This window comes from Helianthus annuus, chromosome 17, assembly GCF_002127325.2.
Source record: "Helianthus annuus cultivar XRQ/B chromosome 17, HanXRQr2.0-SUNRISE, whole genome shotgun sequence".
NCBI classification, from domain to species: domain Eukaryota; kingdom Viridiplantae; phylum Streptophyta; class Magnoliopsida; order Asterales; family Asteraceae; genus Helianthus; species Helianthus annuus.
The window spans coordinates 94973391-94985536 of NC_035449.2; the positions used below are offsets into that span (position 1 = coordinate 94973391).

A 12146-nucleotide genomic window follows, 5' to 3' on the forward strand; every position below is an offset into this window, starting at 1 on the left:
CTAGGGTGATTTTCAATCGCTTACCCATTTCAGGAAAGCTTTTTGATTTGAAGTTTATTTTATTTCTATGAAGTTTAATTTCATTTAATTTTGATTAAATCTGAACAAATTCAAAGTATTTTCATTTGTTAAACCGCGTGTACACGCGGGCACTAACCTAGTATAGATATATACAGGTATATAAATGTAAAGCGAACCTACTTAAATTAAAATTATTATTATTACTATATGTTAATAGAGAAACGAAATGAACAGTGGCAGAAAGGTTAGTCACCTACCTGCCAACCTGCTTCATCTTTTAGGTTTATAACACCTGTCTTCCTAGATGACAGGCGGTTTTTACAAAACCGCACACCCCCGCTTAAAACCCAAAACCACCTATCTACCCTTCATTTTTTCGCATACAAACCCTAGAAAGAAGGGTGAGAGAGATATATACAGCTTTCTGCAGATAGAAACAGAGTTTGGGAGGCAGAATCGTGATGGAGTGGTGGCTGACCACCGCCACCTTTGGCGGCACCACCCGATTCCGGTGCGTCAGCGACCCCGACTAACGGTATGATGGCTGAGCGTTTTAGAGAGAGAGAGAGAGAGAGAGAGAGGTTGTGTAGACGACGACCTTGACGACGGTTAGCATTCCGACCAAATCAGAACAGATTCCGGTAAGGTCCGAATCCATTTTCATGCTTCATTCTTTGTTATATCGGTTCAAATGAGTCTTCTAAGGATCATATATTCTGATTACGTGAACAAAGTGTTCCATAGATGGTACGGCTAGGGTTCTAGGGATCAGTGCCGACAAGGAGAATCAGTTGATGATCCGGTTAGCAAATTAAAGCCTGTACGGGAGTTCTTCAAGTGAATCGGCAACTCTCCAGGTGGACTCTACATATATGGTAAGCCACGAACTACTTCTGGCCACATATGTGAATTTTGGTTATATAATCAAGTCTAAATGTGTAGAAATAGTGACGAGGAGTAGGACACCGTTGGAATTGGGGGCTGGTTAGGTGAATTTGATTTATGGGTTGACTCCTACACAAAATGTAAAAATAAAGCTTAACAGAATGGTCCTTTGCTAACACGTCTTCAACACCTGATTGCCCACACCGCCGTATAGGTAAATTCAATCATCGAAACTTGCTTGGGTTTCCATTTTTACTTCTTGTGGACTAGTTAAATATGACCGGTTTGCCATTCATTGATCCCTATATGATCTTTTAGTTAATCTTAACCCCCATGGAGATTATGTTTGTCGTTGTACGTACATCATTGAACGTTTTGGTTTGGTCATTGATGATTATAAAAGTAATTGTTTGTAAATATGTGCTTATTTTCCATACCTTGCTATATAATACACATGCACATTAATGTAAGCGACGTTATTACGCAAGCTACATCGATGTGTTAAATAAGTTTGAGGCGCTGCAACATGCGGAGTTTGAACCGCCGCATCGCGCGCAACCTTTAAAAATGAGATTTTGTTTTAAATTACATATTTTCTTAAAAAACATGGCGTTTTTATTATTTAAACGAGATTTTTATTAAATGAGATTTTGATAAGTGGTTCGGGTTATGAGTTGTAATGTAATGATTCGGTTTAGCACGATTGTGTTATGAGTTGTATTGTATAACGTACATGTTGTCACACCAAGAATGATTCGGTTTAGCACGACGCACATTAGTGAGGTGGGTTATTGGTCAATCCTGTAACACTTATCAAGATTCACTTTTCAAATTCACTATCTTCAAACAATTTTTTTTTGCTGATTTAATGTTTATTAATTCTGCATTTTGGTTTTGAAGTGGACGAAGAAGAGAATGAGGAGGTTGAAAAGGAAACGTTGAAACTTTGGGAAGTTCACCTTGGTGGAAAGGTCAACGGAGTAGTTGAAACCTACATAGGTGATGACACGTAGGTGATGTCTAAGCGGTTCAGAACCTATTTCAACGTTTCTCACCCTTAGATATCTAACAATATTGATCCAGAAGAATGTACTTGGGATTATGGGATGAATACATTCGACTTGCGTGCATGGAAAAGGACGGATATCAGAGAAAAATATCACACGTGGCTGAAAGAGGTGTTTTCACTAGATGTTTATTTTCATTTAATGTGTTTTTAACAACTAGGTATATAGTTTCAATCTCTAATGTATGTTTTAATAGTTCTGAATTCATTTACGATATGGTAAGTGTTTTAGAGAGAGAAATTAATCAGTTTTAATCTCTTAAGTCGTAAAGGACGTTTGTTAGTTAAGTTGTTCACATTGTTAATCTGAATTATTTAATTAGGTTTTGGAATTCTACTGTATTACAGCATGCGAATCTATTACAAACCTTACAGTTTATTCAGATTGTTTGATTGTGTTTTCTTTTTTATTTACTATATAGGGTAGTAACACAGAGAACTAATAAATGTTTTTTTGAGCTGTATCTGTTGGTTTAAAACTGTAAGCAAATCTAGGATTCCAGATCACAGTCAACAGGGCGGGTCCTATGTTTATGCAGTTCGGACTGGATAGATTTGACTTGAAGTAAATTTTGTACCTATTTTTTTATCGGTTGATTCCATGTGTCATTGGCTCTAATAGGTGACACAATAATTGAAAAGTTGGAATCACGGTGACCCAAATTGATGAGGCTGCTTTGAAGTGAAGGATTGCCACTTAGGAAGGCTGAGCATGCATTCTACTTGGACTGGGCTGTCCACTCTTTCAGAATCAACAATGTGGGTGTTGCCGACACCACCCAGGTATGTTTTGTCACATGTTGAGAACTAGAGGTTGAAAATTGGGCTATACGCATTGGGTGGAATGAGTTTGGTACAAAATGGGTGGGTGACCTTTTGATATAATATAGGGAAAACAGGCTGGTGTAAGTTGTCCTAATTATTGGCTGGTGTAAGTTGTCCCACTTATTGGCCAAAAAAGTCTTTTTTTTTTATTTTAGTAAAATGATATAAAAATGGGTGGCTTTTGTGAAGGGAATACGGGCCGGTAAGGCCGGGTATGCCCGAAAAATTTGCTGTCAAAAAAGTTCACATATTTTGAACAAAAAGATTGAATGGGTTAACCAAATTGGGTCAAAATGGACTTCTTTATGTGGCGAAAACTTGACAGGTCAGGCTAAATTAAAATCCATGAGTATTATTTCATGATTTGGATCTATATTTGGCATGGCAACCACGATGTCAATGTGAACTTGGTTTCTCATTATGGTATAATAACATATGGGTAATCTCTTGCAGCCGTAACGAGTTTTGACTTCTGAGTCTCAAACGACCTGCCTATCCCATTTGTCACGATCTCATCGTATTTGGTATTTTTTTTGTAAACATGTGTCGCAGCGTCACATCACATGTATAAAAGTTATTCTATTTGTAACAATTTATAAGTTATGTATTTGTAACGATTTAATTAAATAGATTTGTACAATAGTTTTGTTTTAAATTTTACAAGTGCTTGTACCGCCACAAATCACAATGAACCGAATCGAACTCCCGCTAGATGAAATCATGTTTTATATTTGTTAGGTTTCTTTATTCATTCAGTTTTAACTTGAATGTTAAGTTAAAAAATAGATGTGATCATTTTAAAGAGCTGACTGCAACAATTAAAGAGCTGATTTGCATTTTTTTTACCTTGCAGGTTACTGAAGATAGATCCAAACTTCCAACTGCATGCTTTAATCTAGAGAGAGAGATGGGAGAAGCTCCGTCACCATGGCTGGCAGAGAGAGTGAGGGCTGGTAGAAGCCGGGCCGCCCCTGGTGGCAGAGCCACGACGGTGACCAGTTTCTTTAAATCTCATAAAGTGTAGGGGTGACCGGCACCGTCCCTGGTTTAATAACTTGAAGATGATATGTGAGGACTTTTATAGGATTATACAGCAAATACTTGATGATCCCCCTAACTTGTATTTTAACGGATGTTTTTTATGTGCAGGTCAAATGGGATTACATTGACTCAATAAAAAACAAGCAAATGAGAATCCCTTTTGGGAATCCAGCACTTTTGACACCATACCGAAGGCTGCGTACCTTCTTTTTGGGATAGAATGCCTTCTTACTTCATTTAATTTAGGCATTTAATTTTGTTATAGTGGAATATACATACAACTTAATCGAATTGATTTCTTTCGAACAATTGTTTTCGATCGATATAAATATCATGTGTTGATATCGAGTGGTGGTACGATAACCAACTAAATGAACGGATGCTGGCCAAATTTCTGCTGCGTAGCACTGGGAATCCACAGGCGCAACGCGCCGGGGTTGATTGCACTAGTTAAGTTAAAAACTATAACTATAAAAAAGGTATCTATTTGTTGTCCTACCAACCCCCAACCCCCCCCCCCCCCCCCCCGTTATATCATATGGGTCCAAACTGGTTTATTTGTAAGCATTTAAAGATCCAATTAACACAATTAGGTACTAGTTTCTACCTTATAGTTACACACCCTAAATCAACATCCAGCCATTATGCACTGATGCTCTTATTTCTTCCTCACTTCTTCTTCCTCATCAGTTACAAATGCAAAATGTGTCGGGCGAGAAATATGATGTGACGATTGATGCAAGTATCTTCTTACATATGGGTCAATTACTAATTCATTAGGCCAGTGTTAAAATTTATTGGGGGTCATTCAAGATAAAATACGTTTAAAACAAAACTAAAAGCTTTTGGGGTGTGGTCGACCCCCATCGCCTACCCCAAGGAAATGTTTTAAAACCCAGTTTTTAAATCATACCGGGTTGGGCTCTTAAATGGTTCAATCGGGCTGTACCGGTCGGTTCAACCGGGTTATCAGTTAACCCTATAATTCCTTAAAATACAAATTTATCTAAAAAATTATTCAATCTCAATTTGAGTTGATATAATTGGTCATAGTTTTATCTAAAAAACAACTGTTAGCTTGTAAAATATTAAGCATTTTAAGAACATTTTATTACTACTAATAAACAATATTACATTGACAAGGTAGATAACAGTTTTAACAGTGACGGAATATTGCAATAGAAGACATTATGTTAATTACCGTTAATATGGAATGGGCAGCATTACCTTAATATCATATTTTATCAAAATTTAAAAGTCGAATTTTAGGATAATGCAAATCGTATTTTGGTTTTACCGACCTTTCTCGTACCGGATCCGTGTCTAGTATCCAGTATTACCAGGGTTTAACTGACTGGTTCATACCGGTATTTAAAATATTACCCCAAGGTCCACTTCTGCCAATAAGTGGTGCTTATGTAGAGCACAAGATCACAATTTCAACCCGTAGACTATCACTAAACATCCAGATCTAATTGGAAGACATTTTTAAATCATGTATGATCAATCTCAATCTTGAATCGAATTTTATTATTACTCATAAAAAAATACAAAACAAAATATAAAACAGTGTGAACAATAAAATAAATAACATGAACATGATAAACAAATAATTCAAAACCAATAAAAAATCACCTTACAAAAAAGCCATGCAAAACAGCACAAGACCTCCAACTAAACCCATCCCCATATCCACAATCCTTCCACCTCCATTCTTGGACGGGGTGGCCCCGTCACCGTCCGCAGCAGGGGAGCTCGGCGCCTTAGCTGAGGGCTTCGTCCCGGGTGGGGAAGAAGCCCCCTCAGGCGCCGGAGCATCCTCCTGAAACAACAACACTTTATCAACCACGTACACCGCTAGAGGAAAATCCTTCCTCAAAGCATTATTGATCTGCGTCTCAACGACTCCGGTGGACACGTTCACTTGGCTCGCCCTACCGGTAAAATTCAAACCCAAGCTCCCGCGGCTACTGCCGGCCTGCGTGGGAACCGGGTTGCTGACGGTAACAAGATCATCCATGCTGTAGAACTTTGGTAGGACATGGTACAATACAAGTTTCACTTTCTTCTCCTCTGAGAGGCCGTTAAGGGTGCCCGCGGGAAGGTTTTGGAAGGCGTTATCGGTCGGTGCGAATATGGTCATGCCTTGGTTCGAGTTGTTGAGTTGGTTGGGGAGTTGGTCGAGTACTCGGGTTTCGTTGAGGAGGCGGCGGAAGGAGTTGAATTGGCCGCCACCAACGAGGATGGCGGTTATGTTAATTGGGCCGGCTGGCCCGGGGGCGGGGGCGGATTGGGAGAGGGTGGAGGGGAGGTGGAAGAGGAGGGTGGTGAGAGTTAGGAGAATGAGAGGGGAAGCCATGGTGGTGTATGGGTGGTGATGTGTGGTGGTGGTGGAGATTATATGGGGGTGGTGTGGGGTTGGTTATAAGGAAGTGGTGTGTTGGAATGAGTTGGATTTATGATGATAACGGGAATATGTAGGCTGGCATAAATAATGGATTGAAGATAAGAGTGGTTATGTTTTTGTTTGTTTTATTACAACTTGCACATTTTTTACTAGTTATGTATGTAACAACTACAGGGGAAGGTCAAATAGATCTAGTAAAAGTTTAAAAAATAATAAAATTAGATCTGAAAGAAAAAAACGTGTATATTTATTTGAGGAAATTATGAAAATGTAAGTTGACCAAAACTATTTTCAGATTTGTCATCCTCATGCATTTTTTGAGGGACTCATCCGGCTTGGATGCGTCCATATGCAAACCCTTTAAACACTCAATAAAAATTGGACACGTGGCGTTTTGCAGGTGGGCCCAAACGCATTAGAGGTGGGATGCGTCTATATTAGAAGTGGGCCCAAACGCGTTTTACAGGTTTTTGGGTGATGGTGGGTGGGGTGGGAATAGGTGTTTAGGTTTTGGATGATAATGTAATGAACTTAGGTTTTAGGTTATTGGACATCTGTCACTTTATAAATTGTTCTTACACTTTTTATAATTAGAAGTTTTTGTAAAATAACTTAATTAAAATAATCTGTTTAATTTTCACAAGGTCGAGCGCAACTTATGTTGAAAACAAACAACCATTTAAAAATAACAACTAAGGGGAGGAGGGTGGTTCACTAGTGATAGTTTCTATCACTCCCACTATCCAATCAAATCATGCCATGTCATCAACTATTTTTCCATCACTCAAAACCTTTTTTAGTAGGGGTGGTCATCACTCACCACCACACCCAATAATTTCCCCCCAACCAACAATTACACTCACAAAACAAAACTATCACACGTTGAAAATATCACGAAAATGGATTGCGTTGAAATTATAACGCGTGGAACTTGTGTTGGCGGGATGGTAAAATGATAATATAACGCGTGTTGGAAATTTCCGTTATTTTATAACGTACTCGCCCCGGGTTACCTAACAGTGTTGACAAATGGGATTATAAGCAGTGGGCACCGCTGGCATCAACTCCTTGTGGCCCCCAGTATTTGCCCCACCTCTCCATTTATTTTGATTCTTCATGCCCACCAACTGTTTTGACAAAATTCTCTTTGTGAAACATACAAGTGATAGAAACTTGCAACGGTTTGAAACATATCTTTGGTTATTTGGTAAAAGTTTTACCTTTAACTGTTTTATTTTCTTACTTAAAACAGCAATATCATTCATAATTACTGAAGAAAAACTAAGTTAACACAAGGTTGGACCTAGCTGGTTAGTTCCGTAAATAACAGTTGATCCCTGTTCTTTCCTCACTAAGCAAATCTAATACTCTTCTATCCGTCCTGCAAAATGAAACACCGGTGAACTCGTTATAAGGAGGAGAGATTAGGGGTTCTCATTTTAATCTCCCTCCGCCGTGAGAATAAGTATTCGCTTTGAGAAAATAAGTGTGTGTATAGAGTGAGAGAATAAGAGAAACGATCCTTAAACCTGTTGGCGAAGTACTCTATTTATAGCTGAAGGTTTGTGAAGGTGTGAGTGCATATGTCTATCGCTTCCGTCAATCACATATCGTAGCTGAGAAATGTTCAAGACAAGGTTTAGAAGTGTTATTATATGAAATATAATTAGGAGTCCATCCTCACGAAATGGAGTTCATTCTCACGAAAAGTCCATCCTCTCTAAGGAGCTTGCATGTTAGCAAGGATGGACATCCCCTATAAATAGGAGGAGTGTCTTGTTCATTTAGATTTTTTTGCTGATTTGAGAGAGAAACTTTGTCAGTGTGTTTTCAAGGTATTTTAACTGTCAATCATCAATAGAAAACAACTTTGCATTAGCTTGTTCTTGTCTGATCCACTCTCGTATAAGGATTCCGCACGTGATACGAGATCTACGTAGTCATCGGAGTTACTGAATCGATCCTAACACGAACATACAAGTGGTATCAGAGCAGGAGATCGATTGCACGGATAGAAGATACAAGATTCAAGCTGATTTCATCAATATCGGAGCTAAAATTCATCCTTTCTTCTTTTACTCATCTTCTGAATTTTTTTTCCAAACTTTAACTCTCAGATCTACGCTGATTTCATGGATAAAAACGTTTGATTTTTCAATATAATGTGCGAAAATGTGTTTTGATAAATCCTACAAAGTTTCACAACAAAATTCAAACTAAATCTTGGTCAAATTCGTGAAAATCTATGAAATTTGTAACTGTTTGCACGCTGAATTACTTGCACGGATCTACTTGATCCGCGCGGATCCGCCTTTGTGTTGTCACGAGTCAACGTTTTGAGTTATTCACGGATCAGCGAATCAAGAAACAAGGGTTAGTGTTTGAATAATCACGAATCTAATATTCCACATTCGAACAAATCAAGAGTTCTTTGTTTGAAGTTGGCACGGATCAACCATTAGTTGATCCGCCCGAATCTGGTTTAAGTTGTTTTCACGAATCAAGGATTGTTTAACGGATCAAGAACTAGTATAAGCACGAACCTGAAAAAGATACATTCAGATATATTCAAGTGTTGAAGTTTGTCGGTTCACACACAATATTCATGGATCTACAATCAGTGGATCCGCACTATTCTAGTTTTCAGGTTTGCAAGTTTGTATGAATCAACTATAAGTTGATCCACACGATTCAATTGCACGGATTAAAGTTCACGAATCAACATTTAAGGATAAACATTCACGGACCTAGAAAACTTAGGTTCGCACGAACCAAGAATTGTTGATCCGCAAGAAGTTAGAGTCTGTTCATCCGCGCGAGTGTAAAAACAGTGTACATCCGCGAACTTAGGTGACATTCACAAATCAGTTTATTGTCTAGATTCGCACGGGCCTATAAACCAGTTCATTCGCGCGAACCTAACTGCTGATCCGCACGAGTCGCTGTTGGTCCGCAATTGGGAGTGGATTCTTACATACTAATTTTCAATAGGTTAAGGGTTGTTTGATTGTGATACTAACTTCGCACAAATTGATATAACATCCATCCGCACGACTCTATTGAGCATACATATTCACGGAACAGTTGAACGGATCTACTAGTGTTTTGTCCGTACGAATCAAGACCAATCCCCATTCGCACATATCATTTCATTCCTCATCCGCACATTTCAAGGGTTTGTTGTTGTTTGTGTTTCAAGTTTGATTTGATACGTTTGTTAATTGTTTTGCAGAAGATTTCAAGAATCTAAACATCATGGAAGAGGAGTTCTATAACGAATTTTATAACGCGTTTACGACCGAAACAACGTCGACAACAAAGAATATTTCAAATGCGATCTCGGAATTTTTGAATTATGACAATGTGTACGGAAACTGTCAGAAACCACCGAGACTTATGAATATCGAGGACTTAACTAGTGGAAAAATAGATTTGAAGGTTTGGTAAAAGCGTTTGCTTACGACGGTTAGGTTTTATTGAAATTGGGATATACAAGTCCAACAAAAGAAGATGGAGAATTAGTACCACTCGATGAACATGTTGACGTTGATAACAAGAAAGCTTCTGATGAACAGAAAATGATTGTACTGTTATACCAATTTGTTAGAGATGATATCATATCACTACTTCATTGTGATGACACTTCAAAAGGATTGTATGAGTCCAGGATCTGGCGAGTTTGACGGAGCTTTGGTCCCAAAACGACGTGTTCGGTGCTAAGAAACGATAAGAAATGAGTATAAGATAGAATAGAACACCGAGCAATCACTTATAATCTGGTCTATGTTGATAATCCAACGTTACAGCACCGTGAGACCAGTTGGACAGCATTTCCCCTCAGGGACCAAAAGCTTATCCAAATGGGAACCCCAACTCACTATTTATAGGCAATAGCCGATGTCCGAATGAACCTATGTCCATCCGTTCAGATGGACTCCATCCATCCGGACGGACTTTTACATTGAGAAACCTATTTGGATGGGGTTTGGACTAACATACTGTCCATCCGTCTGGATGGACCTTGACATTATCAAAACCGTGTCCAACTTATCTCTATACTATACAATATTCAACACACGCTCTATCTAGCTATTCGCACAATGGCAGACGTACGAAATATGCACCAACAGATTCCCCCTCGGCTGTCATTGTCGAATCGTCACAAAACCTTGAGCTGTGTTTGAATATTCTGAAACTTCAACTTTTCTGCAACTTCAATCAGGCATCTTGAAATCTTCAATCGATTCCCCCTTGATTGATGATCTGGGTTTGCTTTTGACAATGTCGAGCACGTTCCCCCTTAAATGAATCTTTAGGTCTTTTGACAGTTCACGACTCTCCTCTGAGTTGTTAAACTGCAATCTTCACGAACAATCACCAACTTGAAACTAGTTAATGCAGTAATATCTGTTTCAGATTTAGCCACATCCGTGTTCAGTTTTTAGATACAACCTTTCAACACCACGATCTCGCATTCCGCTTGCTTGATCTAAGAATGTATCAAAAACTCAACCGGCAATTGATAGAAACTTCAAATACCCCATTAATTAACTTCAAATCAATGATTCCCCCTGAAGATCTGATATCCCGTTTTCCGAGATCACTTTAACGCACCGTAAGAATGATTGACCCGTGTAAACGGTACTCTCCACAATCAGTAAATCTTCATCGGATAACGAATCATCTGGTAACGCATTCAGAACTCAGAAATATTCATCCACGATCAGATTCACATTCTTCCTCTTTAGTCACGATAACAGATGTATAGTCTTCTCCGCTAGTTCCGATAACAACTTAACCAACAAACATCTTCATTTCCCAGCGATTAGTCCGAAAAACAATTCATATGCTCGAAGATTAACCAATTTGATACTTTAGACTATCACATGTTTGTGATATCTTATAAGTATCCACAATACAGATGCACCTCCTGATGCGACCGACTTGACGAAGACCCGGGACTCAAACCCTAAGAAGTTAATCTGACACTGGTCTGTAGATTCTGAACTTCCTATGATCATGAATTCACGAATCCAGATCCTATGCATCTCCAAACAATCTTGAAGTCTGAACTACCCAAATATTGTTGCAGTGTCACGAATTTCAAAAATGTCAGAATTTCATCTGAAATTTTTATTCCCCCTCATTTTTGCAAATTCTGACGTCTTATCATTGAATTCCCCATCAAACTGAGCAATTCAGTCTTTTCTCATTTCTGAAAAAACTTGACTTGCTGAAAATATGACAATTTTTCCCAAACGTCGGTTTTTCACCATTACGGATTTTACGTTACGACCCATAAATAGTCAGATAACCCAGATGATAAACATTCTAGACCAGTATCATGACTACCCCACTAATTTCCATAATCCGTGATCGCATCATCAAATCTGTTCGCTGAAGCCCAGACGATGTCCCCGAACAACCCAGCTTGGTTGTTAAAAAACCGAAAAAACTTCAATCACCAAATTTTTTCTGGAAACTCACCTCGTCATTGCGATCAAAAAATACCTTTTTAGGCATTTGTTCATCCGTCCGAATGGAATAGGTCCATTCGTCCGGATGAACTAATTTTGGAACGAGTTGACACTTAAGAACCAATGTTCATCCGTCCGAATGGGGATGTCTATCCGTCCGGATGGAGATGTCCATCCGTCTGGATGTGCCTGAACATCTCAAGAACATTCCAATCACTTTTTTTGCGATCCAAAATCTTTATTTCTGCGAATTTCATGATGAAATTTCACAGGATTGTGCGAAAATCAATTCCGAATCTAATGATGTCTTCAATTTCAAAATTCATCCGTGAATTGACTTCAATTTGATGTTTTATTCGTTTTTACGTCAAAACTCACTACACGTCCAAAATCTATGAGCGTAGGTGATTCAATCCATTGTTAG

At 38.6% G+C, this 12146-nt stretch overlaps 1 protein-coding gene and 1 long non-coding RNA gene across 6 annotated transcripts; one reads left to right on the top strand and one right to left on the bottom strand.

The window, feature by feature from the left end:
- The first annotated feature begins 244 nt into the window (after window positions 1-244).
- Window positions 245-4182, top strand: LOC110922432. 5 transcript variants are annotated; one of them, XR_002583158.2, is made up of 7 exons: window positions 245-667; window positions 756-896; window positions 964-1120; window positions 1807-2084; window positions 2595-2755; window positions 3651-3865; window positions 3947-4182. It is a non-coding gene; the product is annotated as an uncharacterized LOC110922432 (long non-coding RNA). The 5 variants fall into 5 exon arrangements; XR_002583156.2 differs by having other exon boundaries at window positions 766-896; XR_002583157.2 differs by having other exon boundaries at window positions 245-662; window positions 766-896.
- Window positions 4183-5336: 1154 nt separating this feature from the next.
- Window positions 5337-6302, bottom strand: LOC110921021 (fasciclin-like arabinogalactan protein 13). The gene has a single exon (XM_022165282.2). The coding sequence runs from the start codon at window positions 6195-6197 to the stop codon at window positions 5475-5477; it is 723 nt and encodes a 240-aa protein (XP_022020974.1). The 5' UTR covers window positions 6198-6302; the 3' UTR covers window positions 5337-5474.
- Window positions 6303-12146: the final 5844 nt, after the last annotated feature.

Excerpts from the sequence above, each read along its gene's own strand:
- LOC110921021 (XM_022165282.2), bottom strand. The coding sequence starts at position 6,197 with ATGGCTTCCCCTCTCATTCTCCTAACTCTCACCACCCTCCTCTTCCAC.